General features: G+C 41.4%; 1 protein-coding gene across 7 annotated transcripts; it reads left to right on the top strand.

Moving 5' to 3' along the window:
• The first annotated feature begins 146 nt into the window (after window positions 1–146).
• Window positions 147–20,685, top strand: LOC116943161 (uncharacterized). Of its 7 annotated transcripts, none has more exons than XM_032955761.2 (24): window positions 147–289; window positions 3,342–3,497; window positions 4,454–4,560; window positions 6,157–6,201; window positions 6,441–6,594; window positions 6,941–7,012; window positions 7,126–7,214; window positions 7,860–8,016; window positions 8,577–8,654; window positions 9,566–9,657; window positions 9,770–9,875; window positions 11,105–11,184; window positions 11,573–11,641; window positions 12,255–12,315; window positions 12,484–12,500; window positions 12,741–12,798; window positions 14,537–14,629; window positions 15,924–15,984; window positions 16,349–16,462; window positions 16,668–16,725; window positions 17,264–17,332; window positions 17,448–17,511; window positions 17,971–18,042; window positions 19,313–20,685. In XM_032955761.2, exons 2-24 carry the CDS (start codon window positions 3,441–3,443, stop codon window positions 19,406–19,408), a joined length of 1,869 nt encoding a protein of 622 aa, XP_032811652.2. In that variant the 5' UTR covers window positions 147–289; window positions 3,342–3,440; the 3' UTR covers window positions 19,409–20,685. The 7 variants fall into 7 exon arrangements, with proteins under 7 accessions (XP_032811652.2, XP_075923840.1, XP_075923841.1 ...); XM_076067725.1 differs by lacking the exon at window positions 147–289 and adding an exon at window positions 2,362–2,379; XM_076067726.1 differs by lacking the exons at window positions 147–289; window positions 19,313–20,685 and adding exons at window positions 2,591–2,900; window positions 17,769–17,828.
• Window positions 20,686–20,813: the final 128 nt, after the last annotated feature.

The following is a 20,813-nucleotide window of genomic DNA, read 5'->3' as shown; positions in this document are numbered from 1 at the left end:
CTTGTGATCCCCATATAATTATCTCAAACTTAATATTTTTTTACAGCAAACTTTATTTAAAACATAAATGAATGTGCAAATGAGAAACATTATTTTGGGGTCAATTAATTTGACGTCACAAGACATCTGGACCACCCATGGTTAGTGAGGAGCGCCGCGCTCCGAACCACCCGAGTTCGATGACCACTCAGGGCCACACCACCAACAGTGACGATTTATCTGAACCGGTCGTGAGCCTCCCCTGGGTTGACTCGGCCTCAAATAAGTACCGCAGCCGGTGCGGTGTGCGGTAAGCATCGCCACTGGGGAGACAAAGGCGGTGGTCGGGCGTGGTGCTGGCCACCTCGTCGTACCATTGCCACTCTTCATACTGCTCTAGAGGAGTTGTACAACCCTAGCTGCCACTGCTATTCAGTGGCCTAAAATATGGCTCTAGGGTTTGGTGTTATAATTTATTTATGTAGTTTATTGTAAAAAAATTCGGTCACAGTCCCTATGATCACTGTTACATTGCATTTATGGCTTTTATTTTGGTGATTTCGAAAAGTTTTTTTGGTTTGGCTATGTTTTTGTTTATTGTAGTACGGAGTTGGACTGATGGCCTAAATCTTAGTTGTCTTGTGGTTGTTGTTTGACTTGCATCCTACTGGGATTTTTGCACACAGCGTTGGTGTACGATGCTATTTCAGGAATATTTCGATGTTTTTTTCCTGTATTTTCTGTTTTACACAGTCACGTAATCACTTTAAGATGTTTTCTTGTTCATGTTTTTGGTTTGTTGCGGTTGCACCCGATTCAAGAGCCGAATGGCTCACAGGGCTATACCAAATAAATGGAAGTGTCCCATAAGTCTCGAATAATGGGGGGAAATAACCAATTCATATTTCCCTGGTCATTGGCAAGGACGACGTCGAGGGCCTGTGGAATGGCCATCGAGAAGCCCCGATCTCACACCACTGGACTTTATTAATCTCTGGGGTCACTTGAAGGCGCTGGTCAACGCGGAGAAAGCTTCGGAGTGCTTCAAATCTAGAAAGTTCAAGAGTGTTTCAAATCTAGAAAGTTCAAGAGTGTTGAACATTTGCGGCAGCGCATTAATTGACGCACGTTAACAACCATGAAACCTGGTAAACATTTTACCGCGTGCCTGCTGACTTGGGTTATCTCGACTGGAGTTGAGTATGAGGAACGATGGGGTAGAGACACGTTGAGCACGTTTCTGTGAATAAAAGCGTTACTTGCCTTGTTTTGCGTTATTGTTTTCCTGACCTCCACACTTAATGGGACGCCCGAGAGGGTTGCTGTCTTTGCTTGAGCGTCACAGACTTTACTGACACGCGTTTCTTTAAGGTTACTTTCCTTCGTGTTGTGTTTCCGCTACGGCACCGCGTTATTCACAGCCCTTTTGTCAATCCACTGCTGGATGAACGCCTGTCCACGACGCTGTGTCGTGGGGGGGTCGTTCGACCATACTTCACGCTGGTCAATACCATTTGAGTTGAAGCAGGGTGGAGAGAGACGGGTGCCACAAGTTGAATAAGATGACAAGTTGAATAAGCGAATTAAATTACCTTGCATTACTGTTCAAGGTGGTCTAGATGTCTTGTGACTCCCAATGAATTGACCCCTGATACTCGTTTACTTTTGAATTTCCGTGTCTGTTTGAAATACACATTGCCTTTTTTTTAAATAAACAAGTTTTAGAGATTTAAAGCCTTCGTGACTGCAGGGATTCATATTCAGTTTAACACGTAGGCTTTCGCGACCAATATTATTCATAATAAAGGTTTTTGGGTTAGATCGCGTTTATTTATAAATGTGTCGTAACCCTCCACCACCCGACACGGCCAATCAGCAAAAAAAGTGTCACGTTGACAAAAGACAAATAATTCACTACTTCAGCCCACCGGTGTGTTGAAGAGTTAATCCACATTTACAGTTTGAGTACGACGTTTCGCTGGTAAATACATCCAGCATCATCAAGCAATTCGCCAGAATGGTAAAGCCCTCGCTTGCTCCCGGTTTTTATATAGAGCAGCAGGGTGACGTCATCACTTAACTCATCAGGTGCAGTGATTAGAGGCGGAGGGGGGGGTATTGTAATTATATAATCGATTAGTAATCAGTCATTGGTTATGATTAGTAATGAGTTGTAGATTAGTAATTATTTAATTGTAATGTGTATTATTATTTAAGCGTATTATTAAATAATACTGCACCTAATATGAGAAGTGATGACGTCACCCTGATGCTCTATATAAAAACCGGGAGCAAGCGAGGGCTTTACCATTCTGGCGAATTGCTTGATGATGCTGGATGTATTTACCAGCGAAACGGCGTACTCAAACTGTAAATGTGGATTAACTCTTCAACACACCGGTGGGCTGAAGTAGTGAATTATTTGTCTTTTGTCAACGTGACACTTTTTTTTGCTGATTGGCCGTGTCGGGTGGTGGAGGGTTACGACACATTTGTAAATAAACGCGATCTAACCCAAAAACCTTTATTATGAGGGGTTCATATTCTTGGTTCTTTCGGTAAAGTCACGTAGAAGGGACACGATAAAATAATAAAAATATATAAAACAATACAATTGTCTTGCTGTGGTTTTCACACCTGATGATGATTGCTTGTGTTGCAGTCGAAACGTCGTGAGAATTTTGTTTTATATTTTTATTATTTTATTGTTTCCCTTCTACGTGGTGACTTTACCGAAAGAACCAAGAATATGAATCACTGCAGTCACGAAAGCTTTAAATAAAAATTTAAGTTTTAGAGAGTTAAAAGGGGGGGGGGGGTCACAAGACATCTGGACCACCGTGTACAGTAGTTTGAACTTCAGCATCGTCGTGGCATTCACCGTCGCCACCTTAACGTCGTAAGCGCTGTGTACAGTCGCTGTACGTCACTTTCATTCAGAGTTTTAATCTTCAACGTTAAGTTTTAAATAAGCTATTTTATGAGCGTTGCAGATAATTTGCACCAAACTGTGGCAAAAAAAACCGTGTACAGTATATTTTATAGTAATCTTCATTGGTAGTGCAGTATATTCGGTGATTATATTTTTTAGTAAAGTAGTTCACTTTACGTAAACATTGATTAACGTGCAATGGATTAGCTTTCCTTGCTTTATCTTTTACTTGAATGCGGCAGTGTACGACGTGAACACGTGTACGTTTTGTCGCACACTTAAACCACAACCGAAACGTGAATACAAATGCCAAAGGTTTCCGATGCAAAATCCTCTTTAAAAAGGTCTTGGGACTCGGCGAGCCTCTCCTGGATATATAATTACAAGAATTATGATTGTTATCGTATCTTTATTGTTGTCTGTTCTTTAGGCCCGAAAGCGGAGCCACGGATTTTCCTGAATTCCCCGCAGGCGAGGGTCGCTCTCTGCCGGCACGGGGAAGCGGGGGGTGGGGGGTGGACGGAGAACCATGATCTGCGTTATTTTGGTAGCGGGACACGGCACGCTGTTGGAAAATGAAATTAAGGTAATGCGCGAATTGAGTTCCTTCTCCGCTTTTGCTGCGTGGTTAATTGCACTGACCGACTTGTAAATATCAGGGCGCACGAGAAAGTCCCCATGCCCCTGCCCGAACGGCTCTGAGTGTTTATGTTTGTGGGTAAGGGTGTAAGGGGACTTGTCGTCCACCCTGTAAGGGCAATCTCAACGGAGAGAGTGTGACATCCTGTCGTACGAATGTGGGGGAATCTTTATTTAATAACCGATAATAACAATATTTAAAGGCACAAACTGAATGTCATGAGGGACCCTTAGGCTTTGCCCTCCACCTCCCAGTCACTTTTTTTTTACTTTATCAAGTTTACTCAACGATAAAAGCTACATTGTATATTATTAAAAAATATATTTAAAGCTTTCGTGACTGCAGGGATTCATTTTCTTGGATCTTTCGGTAAAGTCACGTAGAAGGGAAACAAAATATTTTTTATATTTGTTTTTTATTGTATATTATTAGTTTACCTTAAGTCTTTCGCCACCAATACTCAGTCACCTGTGACCTCACCATGTCTAGTTTCCCCAAGTCTAAATCAAAACCAAACTCTTAACGCCAAAAATCGGAAGAGTTTATGTCTTCAAACCCCATAATACAATTCTGATGTAATGTGAATTCATGTAAATTTATATTAATTGTTCATATACCAATTCACAACTGTTTACATATTTACTTTCTTAATTCCAAGTATTTTCAGTACACTACAATCTAAATAACGTATAACGTGAGTCAATCTCTCTGCCCACTCTGCTCTGAAGAAGGGCCATTGCCGAACACAGCCTGCTATATATTTTTTATTCTCTAAAGCAATGCTATTAACAGATGTCGTGGGTTTTTTTTATTTGCGTAACCATTAAAAACCTGCAGCACTGCTTTATTGTGACTAACATCCTGTAATCACTCATGTGTCCTGGCTGTTTTTACGTCTGCAGAGAGACACGAGTGGGCTCTTTGCCCACTTGGAAGGGGTGCCAAAAGCCCTCTTGCCTGGTGTGGGCGGAAAGAAAATACTGGACTTCTGGTGGGAAGCACTACGCACGTAAGTTGCTCACATCTGTTCGTCCGTCCATTCAATCTAGTCGCTGCTCTATATATCATGTGGAACAGGTGACCTATACAAGAACAATGATGTTTTCTCATCCAGCATTGCATGCCATAGAGGCATCTTCCTCTCTGATATTTATAGAAATACATTTGGATGCATGTGGCAATTATGTAAACTCACATGTCCCCGCTTTTCCACCTGTTTTCTTTCTATTGGCAGTGTTGTATCCTATTTTGACACCCACTGTTAACCTTCAATCTGCAGTGTTTGTGAATTTTTTTCCATAATTGAGGTCAATATGTTGTTGTGGCCAATGTCGTAGCTGCCATGTACCCTTATTTCCTTCTGTTAGATCCTGTAGATTTTGCAAAGTCAACACAACACTGCCATAGTCTTACAATATCCACCATCTGGTTTTAAGTCTTCCTCTAGGTCACCGACCAGTGGTGGTTGCCACTCCAATGCCTGTCTCTGTAACCTGCGCTCCTCCATCCTGCACATGTGGCCCATCCATCACAACCTCCAGTGTACATGTACAACACTTTCTTGCCATATTCTTGGTTCTTTCGGTAAAATCACGTAGAAGGGAAACAATAAAAATATAAAACAATAAAATTCTCACGATGTTTCGACTGCAACACAAGCAATCATCATCAGGTGTGAAAACCACAGCAAGAAAATGTGGTTTTCACACTTGACGATGATTGCTTGTGTTGCAGACAGCAAGAAAATGTGGTTTTCACACCTGATGATGATTGCTTGTGTTGCAGTCGAAACGTCGTGATAATTTAATTTTATATTTTTATTATTTTATTGTTTTCCTTCTACGTGACTTTATGAATCCCTGCAGTCACGAAAGCTTTAAATCAAAACTTTCTTGCCACTTATATTTCGGACTTACAATTACTTCTGTTTTACAGTATATTCCTAACATCCTCGTAAAAAGCACCTCAAAATGCACTTACCACCCACTCACACCCACGCCCACTGCCTTCCAGATTTAAACATTTTGAGTGCTGGGCATTGGCCAGTGAGTTTCCTGTTAAAACCATTCCTTGAAATATCACAAATTTTATTTGTTGGAGTTTAACAATTTCCAATAACAGTGGGAACTGAAGGGGCATGTGTGCTGTGTTATCATTACATGTTGGTGTAATGTTTGGCATGCGCCACCATCACTCCAGCGGTGGTGGCGGCGCATGCCTGTAATCCAACACTGGAGTCGAGGGTTGGCGGATCGCACAAATGTTGTGGAACTCCCTTCCCGTGGGTGTTGAAGTGCTATACCCTGGCTTGGCCAGGAGAAAGCGGTACAGCAAAAGGTGAACTCCACCTGTCCCATCTGTATGGGCTAAGAGTGATTTCCCCCTCGCATGTGTGGGTTTTCTTCAGGTGCTTCGGTTTCCTCCCACAAATAAACACTCATTAATTGGCTGATAACACCTGCCTTCTTGCTTGTCTGCAATTCCTCGTGCTTCTGAGTTATTTTTTTCTTCAAGAATGAGTCAACCAATACTCTGCACGTTACAAGTTGGAATTATATTATTACATTGGTGTTCTCTAACCATTATTGTGAAACTCACTTTTTAGGAGGCAGTTGTTCAGTGAGGTGTACATGGTGACAAATGCTGACAAGTAGGTGACATAAAATTTACTTTCATTCATCATATTTTCAGAAATTCTCTTGAAGATTTCTCATTTTACTAATGTTGGCCTGTAATTTATTATCTCTGTTCGGGTTCCATTTATTTTTCTCAACAGAAACACATATGGGAGATTTTTTTTCTGTATCTTCAATAACAATCAACAAATTACGTCTAAAAAAGCGTCGCCAAATGCACTTGCCACCCACTTACACACCCGCTGCCTTCCAGATTTAAACATTTTGAGCGCTGGGCAACAGCCAATGAGTTTCCTGTTAAGAACATTGTGAATGATGGGAGCAGCGCAGAGGGCACGCGGCTCGGGGCCGTGGCAGACTTCCACTTGGCCGTGCGCACCAAGGCCATCGACGACCATGTCTTGGTGGTGAGATGGTGGGGACACATCTTCATTTACCATCGTCACTATTTCCCGAACGCTGGTCACTACAGGTAGGTGAAGGCGGGAAGAACAGACGTAGGAACACAGAAGTCCACTACAACAATGGATTTTGGTACACTTTCCTCTACTGCCCACCAAACAGCCTTGCAGTCTGTAGGCTATAACAGCTGTCATATATGATGGTCACTCATCCAAATACGTGCTATCCAGGCTGAAACTAGCTTAGCTTCCTAGATCTGAAAAGATCAGCTGCATTCAAGGTTATTTGGTTATAGGCCAGTGTAGTAGTTTATAGAATAGTTAATGCGTTCTTTTTACTTCTGACCAACAGGTGGCAGGAGACATGCTGTGCGGTGACCAAAACTTTGACATCGTCCAGGTCCTCAAATTTTTCCGGCTGAAGGTGAGCTCTGGATGATTGTGCAGATTATAAGCACACACACACACGTAGTGAACTCTGCAGAAACATACAGAAAGTAGTGCTCTACACAGGTATGTGTGAATTGTGCTGTTCAGGATGGAGAGCTGGCTATTTACTATGAAATGGAAGAAAGTGAAATCACCTCTTCCCGAGGAATTTTAGAGGTTTGCCCCATGACGCACAGGTACTTATCTCACATCGACATTTCCTCATAATGTTTCTTTCTTAATGACATTAACGTTTCAAATGAGATCAAATTTTCAACTAATATCTCAGTTAAAACTCAAAAATATTTAAAATAGATTAATTAAAATATATTATTTATTTTAATGTTGCATTTATTTGAAACAATTTTTTTAAACGTCATTTTAAATTATTATATACGGGCACTCCGTGGTTCCAGCTTATTGATCTGATCCCTGAGCCAACTAGCACCCTGAGAACGATTGTTTAAGGGCGCTTTATTAATTGAAATTATTATAGTGTGCTTATAACTCTACCAAACCTAACCATACCAAAATAACTCGACATATTCCTAAATAGCACTGCAATACATGAAAATATAATAACAGGTGGAATTTCGAACAGTGGCCATTCTTCGTAGCATTGAAGAATGTGTTGAGATTTTAATAATTTGTGTTTGTGCAGCACAGCAAAACAGTATCACCAAGTCATTTGGTTAATTGCAAATACAAGTCATATTACAATTCCATCAGTGCTGCTCAATCAGGTGCAATTTTTTTTATATATATAATATGTAACAGAGCAGTTTAATGGACAAGCTGGTGACTCCTGTTTTATAATTTGCTTTACGGGAATGGTTTTGCAGAATCCAACGTTTTTTTGAGAAGCCCAATCCCGGGGTAACGGGATCCCGTCTGGCGAGCGTGGTGTTCTACTGCTTTCGCAAAACGACGCTCGCCACCTTCCCGGAATTCCTTTCCCAGCAGCCACACCCTTCTGAGTGTGGCTTTGGAAAGTACATGGTGAGCAGATGGTATCGCTCGCCTTCTTCGGAAAAAAAAGCAGAATACTTTGATGTGGAGCGGTGACACAGTGGTTAATGCACTGCGCCATCAACCCAGCGTCCAGAGTTCAATTCCTGGCTGTGGCTAATATTAAGGGAGAGTAACATATGGTCCCACTCTCCCACTTCACCTTCATCAGCCTGCACTGACCAGATTGGTGAAGTATAGTTAAACAAAACTCATGACCGACATAGCTTGGGGAATTCTTCATCCAACTTCGAAATGACAAATGGCTCTGAATTACTATTTTAATTAGACTGACTTTTAAACACTGTAATCTAATATAAATGTATGTATGTGTGTTGAACTTCTTTCACACCGTACGTAGCCAACTTAGCTAATCGGAGGTGCGGGAGCATTTTAAATAAGCATTTTACAAATTTGGTAATTATGTCAGAATATACATTTGTTTACTTCAAATAATGATTTATGTGTGGTAATTGACACCAATAGTGTGCACAAAGCAAAGTAATCGTTCATAACCTGATTGTCTGGAAATGCTGCCTTACCTTTGCCAGGAATGGCTGGTTAATGAATCAGATATTCCTGTTTACGGCATGAAACTGCCTGGAGGATTCCACCTAATTGGTCAAGTGGTAAGCATTGGATGTGCTCATTGCACTGCACTTGCTGGTGCAGTAATGTTGTAAAAAATCATGTAATATAATTTTCGATAGTTTAATGAATATTTATAAGACACTGCATGTGCATGGATCGCTGTGTTTTCTCTGTGTTTGTTACCTCCGTATCATCTTTTGTGCCTTTTCACTTCTTCCCGTCTGTCTCTTCACTCTGATAGGTTTTGTATTTTACGTGTGTATTTGCAAGTCGCTTTTTAGAGACGATGTTGCAGTTCAGCAATTGATAAATGCAAATAAGTGTCCTTTAAACCAATCTTACAACCATGGAAATAATGTAGATATTAAACATTTTGTGCTAATCAATTTGTGAATAAATGCATGCATTAGCATATGCTTAATGTAGTTTATTGTACACACATAGAGGGGACTGGTCCTCTCCTGCTGTTCAGGGTTATTCAGGGTTTTGTTAATGCCTATGACCAAGTCACCTGGGATGCACTCGATCTCATCAGATCTTGGAAACTACGGCTTGAGGTTGGATAGTGCTTAGATAGATGACCACCATCCATAACAGTTATATGCTGCTACACACTACATGGTGGGCAACAGAGGGCAGTGCAGAAATATCAACAGTTGTGCTGTACTTCTATGTGCCCACATCTATGTTCCCTGCTTTCACCAAACCTCACCTGACTAGCATGGTCCAGTATCATCAAGTAGCCCCCACCACCCGCATTGTGGAGGCAGGCCTACTTACGTTTACAAAGGGCCGTAGATTTACATGTGTGGCCCTCGATAAGTGGAGTGCATTTATTGAAACTACTTAAGCAGAATTAATTGTTGCAGTGTACATAGCCGATGTGACTGTCGCTGGAGGCACTTCCATTTGGTCAACCTAAGAAGAGGTCTGCACCCATACCGCGCAGGGCCTGTCTGACTACCAGAAGTGGCTCGGCTACTACTCGGAGAGACACTGTGACGTGAAGCATCGCCCCATAACGTGCCGCGCATACGCCAGGTGACCCCACAGTTTCCGTTACGTAATTTAATTTGTGTGTTTTTCGAACATTTTTTATTTAGTTGTGACATTTAATTATGTTTGCATCCGTGTGTCTGTGTTTTATGTACAGAGTAGGACTTATGGGAAACCCTTCAGACGGGTTTCACGGTAAAACCATCGCGATGACGATCGCCAATTTCTGGGCAGACGCCACCATCACGGAAAGCAAAACTTTGGTACTTTTATTTGCAAGTAAAGCTCGTTTGTGCGTGCGTACGTGTGTCCATGTGATTTGCAGACATGCACATTTTGTATTAATATTGATGCAGAATGTACCAAGCTTGTGCTATTAAATCTAATAATCATGTCTTGTATGCATGTATGATACAATACAAATACAATGCAACTTTTATTTATTTACCTGTAAATCTCAATATGCTGTACTGGTATCCTGTGGAAAAGGAGAGATGGTCATAACCAGAGGAAAATATGACATTTTGGAGCCTAAAACTGAACAGAGGCAGAGACCACAGATGGATGTGAGTTACAGACTATGGGGGCAAAAGAGGAGAAAGAGAGACCTCCCACCGAGTGAAGTTTGACTGGGAGCTTTGTCCATAGATAGTCTTGATTGCTGGAGCAGTGAGTGCGTGGAGGGGAGTATAAGGATATTGTAGGGGAGAGTTAGGCAGATGTTGAGGGCAATCTATGTAATCTGAGAATCGTCGCACCTACAGCCATGTGATTGCTTTACTTGCTCCATGCCATCGTGATGATTTATATAGTCTTATTAAATCAAACAGTAATTACTAATAATAGTTTTTTACCCTTTTTTCTGGCAACAAAAGAGGTGTTAAGATGTTAAAACACCAAACTGAAACCTTTTACAAGGAATCACGTCTGCATTAACCACAATACTTGTGGTGAGAATGCAAAAAAACCCACTGATAATATATGCATTGTCCTTGAAAAGTAATGACTCCGTAAACACTCAAATTCGAGAATCGTTTAACTGCTCGCGTTTCTGTTAAATTGCACAATAGCAATAATCCTTGTTTACCAAATTATGGGCAAATTGCTAACAACATTTAAATATGCATAAAATGCTGAGTTTGATGCAGTGCCATAAAAAAGCCACAACCCATAAAAACGATAAAGAGATTTTGAAGTTACAGTTGTGCGTGACTGTGGCTCTCTAGAGACATGTGAGATCCCTTTGTGACATTCCTCCTGTGGATTAATATAGCATCAGTAAAGTAATGTCTCCAGATTTTACACTCAATTTGTTTTTCCTCCACGAAGCTTCAAGTCTAAGGTAGACACCCTCAGACACACGTTCAAGTGATGTATCTACAAGATAACAGCTGTTAAATTTCCCGCACTACCGGTTAGCACGGTTGGCTACGTACGGTGCAAAAGAAGCTGCATCTTTAATGCCCCCCTTTTCCTCTCTCATGTGCCGTAGGTTCTGGTTCCGCACCCATTGAACGACCCGACGGAGTTTGGAAGTCTGCACGACCTCTATGGCATCAGCAGGAAGGAGGGGTCAGTGTTTGTCTTCACTCCAAGATGAGAGTGTTGCAATCGAAGATTACTATTCCCTACAAGTTCATAGCCCTGCCACTACCCAATAATTCCCGGGTTGAGTATGAAAACTCTTTCTGTGTATGTAGGCATGAACATATATTGGGTAGTAGTACGCATCTATGACCACTATACCAAGGATAGGAAATATTTAAACAAAAATTGCCTACTTAAGCTGTAATGTTCCAAAAGGTGGTCAACATTTCCCTGAACCTTTGCATTTGGGAATTTAGTCGAGCTAGCATTTAGGAAGTGCTAGTTCGGTACACTTAGAAATACAAATAAATAGCTGCATAAGTTAACGTTTAACTTATTGGGTTGTATGTAATGCTGCTGTTTGTGATGATAGATACCTGGGTGGCTTGAGGTTGCTACAGGCCACTTGCAAGAGGTTTTACCACTACTGCGCCGAGCATGGGTATGATGTAAACCTTTGCTATACGCATATGTATCATCCATGTTTTCACGTGAGGCAAGGTTTGACTGTGCAAACCAAGCACTTCAGTGTGAACCCACTGTTAGGTGGAGCAGCTACCACGGAGAAAGACCTTGTCCAGAGATAGTCTCTCTGGAGTATTTAGGTGGCTCTCAGATGGAAACTATTCAGTGCTGCCAATTTTTATGACCATTAAAATTAAGTCATTTGATGAACTACTCACACGATATGTGAATTGTTCAGCAGATGGCAGTGTCTGTGTGAACCTCTGAGTGTTGTCCACTCATTTATTTTCTCCAGGTACTTAAATGTCCTTGCACACAAAAAAAAAACACTTTAATATGGATTTGACCAATACAAGTCCTTTGTGATTAACAGTATTGATACTAAGCCTGTCTTAGGAAAATCAAGTACATGTTTTATTGTTGCTACCATAAAGGCTGTCTCAATTGCTGTCCTCCAAGATGGCATTCTGTGGACAAGTTGATTGGACAATTTCTGGTTGCTTACGTTGCAGGAATCATTGTATTGCATGTGATTTTGTACCTGCATGACAGCACGTGTGTGTGTGTTTATAATTACATTTATTTAATAGAATTGCATTGGCAAAGCGGAACTTCACACTGAAGTATGACACCAACATTCCACGCCAAGTGGTGAGTGCATGATATAATGAGATTCACTAGCTTTTCTCTGATTTTGCATTGCATTAATACTCTTATTAGTTTTGGCTGCAGTTGATTGAATTTACATCATGCACAAGATAAACTAATGGAAAGCATGTAAACAAACACATCTCATACAATTATTATTTGTTCCTGCAGGGCCTTGCTGGCAGCAGGTAAATTATTTAATTTAATAACTACATTCATGAAGCAAATAGCTACTCACAATATTGAATCGTCAATATACATTTCAATAAAATATTTTTTGGACAATTTATTGAAGGTAATTTTAAACCAATAACTGAGCAATGCGTTTACGGATTGTACCATGTGTTCGGCACAATGTCCGACGTTTCATTCCACATTCCGGGAACTATTTCGGGAACATTAATTTTTGTTTGTTTATTTGTGTGCAGCGCGATTGTTACTGCAACGGTGAAGTGTCTGATGAGATTCTACAGCTTGACGGATGATGTAAGTGCTGTACCACTTCCCATGTAACTACCATCACCATCTGCAATGTGCTCCGTTTAGACTAATTAAATACATCCAAAAGTCAAAGCAGTGCTTCCCCCAACATATCGATGCACCAAGTACTCTGCACAAGGGCTGCATAAATATTTATTTAATTAATACATTCATTATCTACGACAGGCGTTCTATTCCCAACTCTCAGGCGCCTTTGTCTGGAGTGGCTGAATAGAACTTTAAAATACTTTTGGCTGGCCACAATTAACACGCGCGTCAGTCACTGCCATGACTGCAAGGACCACTGGCCATCACAGAAGTGACCAAGCATACAAAAAGTAGAAAGTGTTGCCGGCACCCGATCTTCTTTCGTATGGCTGATGTAGATGCAGAGCAACAGGTACACATGCAAGTGGTCAGGTCAGATAATCGCATCAGGAGCAGTGGAGTGTATCGCGGCTAAGATGCTTGCGGTGATGGACGGCTATTGTGTGCGGGCCGTTTAGGAGTGGTATGCCTAATAAGGGGCTGTATGAAATTAAATTGTGTTCCTGTATGTGGCCCATGGGCTGTAGGTTCCCCACCCCTGATCTTGAACTTGCCTTGACTTGTGGGTGACCTCTTATTAAATCATGGTCCTATGATGCCATTATTACAATTGCTTTAAGTCAAAGAAGAACACGTTGATACAATCTGCACTTATTGTATTATGCTTGTTTACCCAGGAAAACCTCACTAAATCCCAATACTCCTTTTCAGGAGGGTTCCTGCCAAATCTTTTGCAGTCGGGGATGATGTTGCTATTTGTAATCCCAATTGAGTAATTTGCAGGTTATTTTCAGCATTGAAATATGTGGCCAATATCAGGTACATTGTATGGTTTTAGTTATGGGAAGAGTCCAGGGAACCTAGAGGAAACTTGTGCAGAACAGGGTGAGAACATACAAACAGCACACAACAAGGCACCCGAGTCAGGAAGTGAACCCAGGACCTTCTTGCTGAGGCACAGGGTGTTATACGACTGCGCCACCTCGCTGCCCATGTTTTATTAAATGTTCATTGTATATGCTTTATATGATGTTATTCGCTCCCCTATTTGTGTTATCAACTGATTTTAAAAGTTGGCATGGAAAAGTGAAGTCGTTCTGTGTTAATGAGTCCTATCAGTACATTTAATCAACACTAAACATTTGATGAAGTTCCTTATTTGCATAGCACTTGCCCCAGTAGAGTCAGCAGGTCAACATTTTAGATGAAGTATTAGCACAGCGTAGGTCTTCGTGGTTGTGCTGTGTAGTTCTCCGATGTGTGTTTGGGTTGTATCGCATGTTGCTCAGCGTGACGTCCGACATTTTGCTCGGGGGGCCTTAAGAAAGTTCCAAACAACGTGGAGTGAAATGTGGGACATTTTGCCAAACCATACGTGGTACAACCCGAAACACACATCAGGGCATGTGATAAGCTACTTAGTTGAGCTATCATTTGTAGCCAGGTCGCTTCTGAAAAAGAAGCTAATAGCTCAGTGGGCTTTACTTGTTAAGATAAAAATATTGTTTAGTTTTATTCATATATATTTTTTAGTTATTTGTTTAGCTTTCCTCTACTTTTCACTCGCATTGTGTTTTTGTTTTGTTGTAACGTTCTGACCTGACCCCACTAGACATCTGTGAAAAACAGTTTTGTAGCTCATTGCATTTCTTGCCAGTATAAATAAATATTCTGAATCTGCTCTCGACTGTGCCAGGACCTTCCCAAAGCGGCACGCGCAAACTTCATCCTGGGGGTGGAGATGGACGAGCTGTTCATCAACGCCGGCCTGCAGGACCGCGTGGTGCAGGTGTGAGCAACGTCTGGATGGGCGGTCCTGCGGCCGTCTGGAACGCTCTTCTTTCTGACATTAAGATGCCACTGGAACTATGCACTTTTAAGTCTAGATTTAAAACTAATTTCTTAAGAACTGTTTTTTGTGTTTAGTTTGTTCTTCCCCCGCACCTCTCATTAGCACAGTTGTCTACGTACTGTGTTAAAGAAATTCAACATAAATACAAAGTATTTAACGAAGGATTTTGTGCCGTCGACTGGCGACCGGGCTGACACCATCATCTTGCTGTTTTTGAGAGGCCAGTTTAATCACCTGTGGCTGCTGTGATTCGAACCCAGGATCTTGGTGGTGCCAGCTCAGAGCTCTTGAGCCTCATCCACCTAACTACCTCTGGAAATTCCCCGTTCTTGGGACCAGTTTTCTCCAGTCACCTACCACTAAGTAGTGCTGTATAAAAGTTTGGTGAAGGGACATCCCACTGTCACTGCACCGAGGGATATTAAACTATAATAACATTTGGTGTGATGTCAACAATGGTTGTCTTATTCTAACCCATATTAAATTTTGATTTAAAGCTTTTGTGACTGCAGTAATTCATATTCTTTGCTCTTTCGTTAAAGTCACGTTGAAGGGAAACAATAAAATTATAATATATAAAACAATAAAAATTCTCACGACGTTTCGACCATAACACAAACGGTCGTCATCAGGTGTGTTGGTTTGCATTAATTTATTTATTTTAAAACGGTGTATTTATAAAAAAAAAACGTCAACGCCACGCGCAGTTTATTTAGATTTGGCAGTTTATTTAGAAGGACGAGTCCATCTATGTTCTGAAAAGAGGAGGGGGGAGACGAAAAATTAATGTATGCTGTCTGAAAGCCACTGTAAGCGTGAACAATCAATTAAGACCTGAAATGGTTTATCAAATCTTTCCAATGATTGCTAAGCCAGAATCCATCTTCTCGGTTGAAATTGTCTCTGTGCTTGTATATGTGGATAGCCTCATGAACGAATCTCTCATGGTAGCCAGATGGCTTACAAAGGACATAGATGGACTAGTCCTTCTAAATAAACTGCCAAATCGCTGCGCGTGGCGCTGACGTTTTTTTTACAAATACACCGTTTAAAAATAAATAAAATTAATGCAAACCGACACACCTGATGACGACCGTTTGTGTTATGGTCGAAACGTCGTGATAATTTTTATTGCTTTATATATATTATTATTTTATTGTTTCCCTTCAACGTGACTTTACCGAAAGAGCTAAGAATACTAACCCATATTGTTGATTCACTTGTGGTGTAGGTCTACGAAGGTCTTGTCTACATGGATTTCAGTAAAAAACTAATGGAAGAACAAGGCTTTGGCAAGTATTATGAATGGGTAGACAAGCCCCGATTGTCTTCTGTTATTACTTCATAGTTGAACTTTTGCATAGAATGATAAACTCTTAATAACACTCATCACACACTTACATACCATTACAGTAAGTAACTTATTCTCAGATTGAGACCTCATTCATTCATTGACACACTGTAGTTTTTATTCTTGGTTCTTTCGGTAAATTCACGTACCGAAAGAACCAAGAATATGAATCTCTGCAGTCACGAAAGCTTTAAATCAAAATTTTTACACTGTAGTTTGTTATTTGGCCACTTACAAAAGAGGGCCTCCTTTTCTTAAAGGTAAGCCTCAGCGACTTGTCAATTGTCTCATTCTGCCCCATACAGGGAACTACGTGAGCATGTCGATGGACTGCTTGCCTAAGTTCTGGCTGGCTTACCTGGGAGACCCCAGCGATTCCGGAAAGATCCATAGCGACGTGAGACAACGGTGGCTCAGTGGCAAGTGGCCAAACGTTTATATATTGCATCTTTTATCTCAGAACAATACTTTGATTTGATTAACAATCATTCTTCAGTAATATGAACAGGATTCATATAATCATTGAATTATTGCTTTATATACCAGACATTGTATTTATATCCTTGAAGAATGTCGGTCTTCGAAGTAAGATTGTCTTCTTATTCGCTGACATTTGCTCAACAGGTGATCAGGATGTGGTGGAAGCCATGAAGAAGTTTGCAGAACTAACGGATCAGGCAAAGTATGGCATCGATGTTCTGGTTGTGGTATGCAATGCGAGGTTAATTCTTGCGGAATGTGGCATGGCTTTTCCAGCCCTGTCATTGCCCAGAAGCTGGTAGTGAATCTTGAAACTGCACTGTTTCACAAGGCCTTCTCGAGGCAATTTCAAGCTGAATAGACGTTGGCAAAGGACACGCAAGACCACATTGCTACGTTCACTCACGTGTTGCATGGGTGGAGCGGTGGCATATTGGTGAGCACACTTACACTGGAAGCTCTGTCCCTCGAGTTCTACTCCTGCCCGCAGCTTATATTAGTGGTGAATGAGTAATTTTAGCAGTTCTTGGTGCCCCCTTCCCTAACCAGGATGGTGAAATATGGTCAAACAATATTATAGTGATTGGTTTATACCAAAGACTATCGACTGTTGACATGTTATTTAATTACTTTCTGTATAAAGAAGCATGCATTCATTGACAAAAGGGCTATGAGTTACTTATATATGATTATATGTTGCTATAACAACTGCATCGATGTTTGTTGTGATTCTCATGCAGAATGGCATTGGAGACTAGCAACTGGACTCTGCTTGCTGAACTAATGAATCAGAATTTTGACCTGAGAAGGTAAGGTTCAATGGTTTAAAGCACGGATTTGTATAAACACACAAGGCTGTTGCACCTGCATCTGTGTTTGCTTTTGGCTCTTAATGTAAACAGACATTTCATTTTGTGTTCCCAGGTCACTCTACACCGATGCCTGCCTGGGTTCTGCTAATTTAAACATGGTAGAGCTAGCCAGACAGGCAAGTCCAAACCCACATGCTTATATTATAAAAAAATATCCATGTATATAATAACTACAATAAACGACGTGAATAATAAATTGCACACGATGTATATAACGTATTTAAAGCTTTCATTTTGAAAATGAATGATTTACTTTTAGAAAATAACATTCATTTGTTGTTTACCATGTTATTGCTGACAATCCACCACAACAATGGATTTGCACAACCACGAGTGACTTAGAACAAAATAGTTTTCATTTTATCGATAACAGAAGGACGATGAGCTGAATCGACCCCCAACGAGGAATGATTAAATTCCCAACTTTCTAAATGTGAGCCTTGCTGCTTCATTTCTCGGTGGAATTTTCCCATTCTTGGACTAGATATTTCATTCATTGCAGTGTTTATGAACTTTCACGATCCGTGCTGCTGCTGTTGTTGTGAATGTAGACGAGTGCCTCCACTGTATTGCAGTTTGGCGCCGCGGTGAAGTTTCCAGGAAGCGGTGGGGCCGTCGTGGGAGTGAGCGCTGACCCACCGAGGCTGGCGAGTGCCCCATGTTTTCATCCCTCCACTCGTCCGCACCTGCCATCGCGGGTCCCGCATTGCTGACGCGTGTCCCGACGGGTCTCCTGGCCGAAACTGTGCCTGCGTTGTGGCCATCTGTTTCCTTTCCGTCTTTCATGCTTTTTGAAGGAGAACACTGCCGCGGCGCGATTGAATTTGTTTGTGTCGGGAGCGGTAGTGTAGCGGTTAGCGCGCTGCACTTCGAATTCGGCAACCCGAGTTCGATTCCCGCTCACGGCCAACACCAGTGACGATTATCTGAGCTGGTCCTGAGCCTCCCCTAGGTCGACTCAGCCTCAAATGAGTACCTGGTGTGATGTGTAAACATCGCCACTGGGGAGACAAAGGTGCTAGCGACCCTTGTGTGCTGTGTGCACCTTCATATGTGCTCACTAACAGCACTTGCCCCAAATATCTGTGAAGGATATATGGGGGATCTTTGTCTTGGTATGTGCACCTGTGTTGTTTCAAAAGTGATCTATGGCATTTTACTCCAATTTTTCCCTTTCTGCTCACCCCAAACTTTTTTACATGTTCCGCAGAAAAACAATTCTGTGAGTTTAAATATCCGTGTCCTTGTGTGTTGTAGAGTTGTACACATTGTGGCTGTAAATGCAACAACACTTATTTTGCTAAATTGGCATACAGGTTTGGATTTGACACTGCAATTTCCCATGTTAATCCACTCCTAGTATAATTGACAGTCCTTTTGTGACTGTACTGCTTAATGAAGGACTCGACATGCCATGTCGGTCATGTGAGGGTGTTTTACCGTACTTCACCATGCAGGGCGGTGGGGGTGTGGGGCCTGGTACAGATATGACTTGTCACTGATGTCATCTGAGACCACGAATTGAACTGAGGCTTCTAGGCTCAATTGTAATGTGCTAACGACTAGACATGCTTAGAAAATGTGATGGCAGGATACATTTTAAATTATTTAATCCTGTATTTTAACTGTGGTCACAACACTAATCGTTTAGATGCTTGAAACACCTGCTTTCCCTTCTTTATGCCTCTTTATGACACATTTTTAAAAAAGTATAACCAAGATACATTTACGATATTCCTAGCATCTGTGATATTATGCCTTGTCCTCTTCGTGAGATCAGCCATCTCACAATGAGCTTTTATCTGAATGTTTTTTTAAATCAGAACTCTGTTTGCACATATACATGTACAACCAGAGTTCTGTGTGATTCGCCCAGGAAGTAGGCATTGCTCATGATTGTGATCGTCCTCGTTGCAGGCGGAGATGAAGAAGGCTTTCCAGCAGCGTGGTTACGTCATCTGCGACGTTGTGCCGTACGACCCCAGCACCAAGGGCAGCACGACTTCAACCTGACACCCCTGAAAGAGGCGGGGCGCACTTGCCAACCGCATGGCCGCCGTCCCTCTTGTCTCCAGCTGATGTCACTTGAAGCTTTCATCTACATTGCCTATCGCCTTACAATTATCGGAACCGTTGCATGCATCTCAGAAGCGTTTGTCTCGGAACGGCAGTCAATGGGCGAGTACTGATTAGGCCCGTTCTCTTGGCATCATTACGATGCAGCTGTGCTGCTGAAATTTCTCAAGATCCATATGTGTAGAAGTCGAGTCCAAGTGTGATTGCATGCTCATTGAGCATAGAGACAGTGCTCATCTCCTGTTTACAGCCCTGAGCCAATAGTGTAAATTCCACATTGCTATGACGGGGAGGAGTCTACATAGGAAAATGTTGACTACCCCCCAAAGTTGCACTCATTTTATTGACCCTGGAGGGACGATGGCTGCTGAGTCAACCTCCAAACAGGATTTGAACTTGCGACCTTCTGGTGTATGTATTGCATGTTGAACTTCTTTCGCACCATACTTAACCAACCATGAGCCACTTGCATTCCTGGAGATCTGCCAGGATGGTTGATGTCTGCAAGGTGCATCTGTAATATGTAACAACTTAAAAGTCGTGAAACTCAATTGTTTTGCCGCCAATGGTACACAAGCACAAAGTGGTCACTTTTTGTTTGCTCTTGATAGTTTTCTTTAAATCATTTTTTCGTGCAGTGTTCAAGCTGAAGCCATCATTTGTCAACTTCATTATAACTTTAGCTGAATGTTAATAATTTGATTCTGTGACTTGAAAAGTGCGCCAGAGAAAATCTGTTTTAAGCGAGCAATAATTACACTTCTAGAGATGTCTGTCGTGTTCATATTTTACGAGCACTGGATTAGAATTAGACCAGTGATCTGTGTGATGGGAAATTCGCTGGAAATGTAGTTTTTTTCAAAATGCGTTGCAGCCAATATTTGGCAATACGTTAATGAATAAGGCGTTTGAGCCCATGAACACTTCAATAATATTTTGTATGACATGCAAACTTTTTTATAGTATAATTACAAACAAGTTTCACTTATCAGATGTACAATTATTTTTATTTCAAGTTGCTAATGTGGTGGGCAGAATTGCTGCTGTATGAAGCATTACATTGTACGTGCGTTGCCTTTTTTCCCAGTATTGGCTCTGATGAAGTGGACGATACGTTAGTGGGCTAGTTTGATTCTGAAATACTTTTACTGCATACGGATTTTCAAAGCTATTCATTTCCGCTTTGTAATATTAAAAACTAATCTGTGATGCTATTTTCGTTTTGAAAATCAGTTTGTGGTAAAATGGTTTAAAAAACAAGCCTACCGTGTAAAGCTGTAGGGTTGACAAGTTCGATATACTAAGTGCAGATCCATCTCAAGACACTAAACAAAACCCAGCC

The sequence above is a fragment of the Petromyzon marinus genome, chromosome 17, assembly GCF_048934315.1.
Source record: "Petromyzon marinus isolate PM22_M1 ecotype Great Lakes invasive population chromosome 17, UKy_Petmar_22M1.pri1.0, whole genome shotgun sequence".
NCBI lineage: Eukaryota > Metazoa > Chordata > Hyperoartia > Petromyzontiformes > Petromyzontidae > Petromyzon > Petromyzon marinus.
This window is presented reverse-complemented; position numbering and strand designations above follow the sequence as displayed.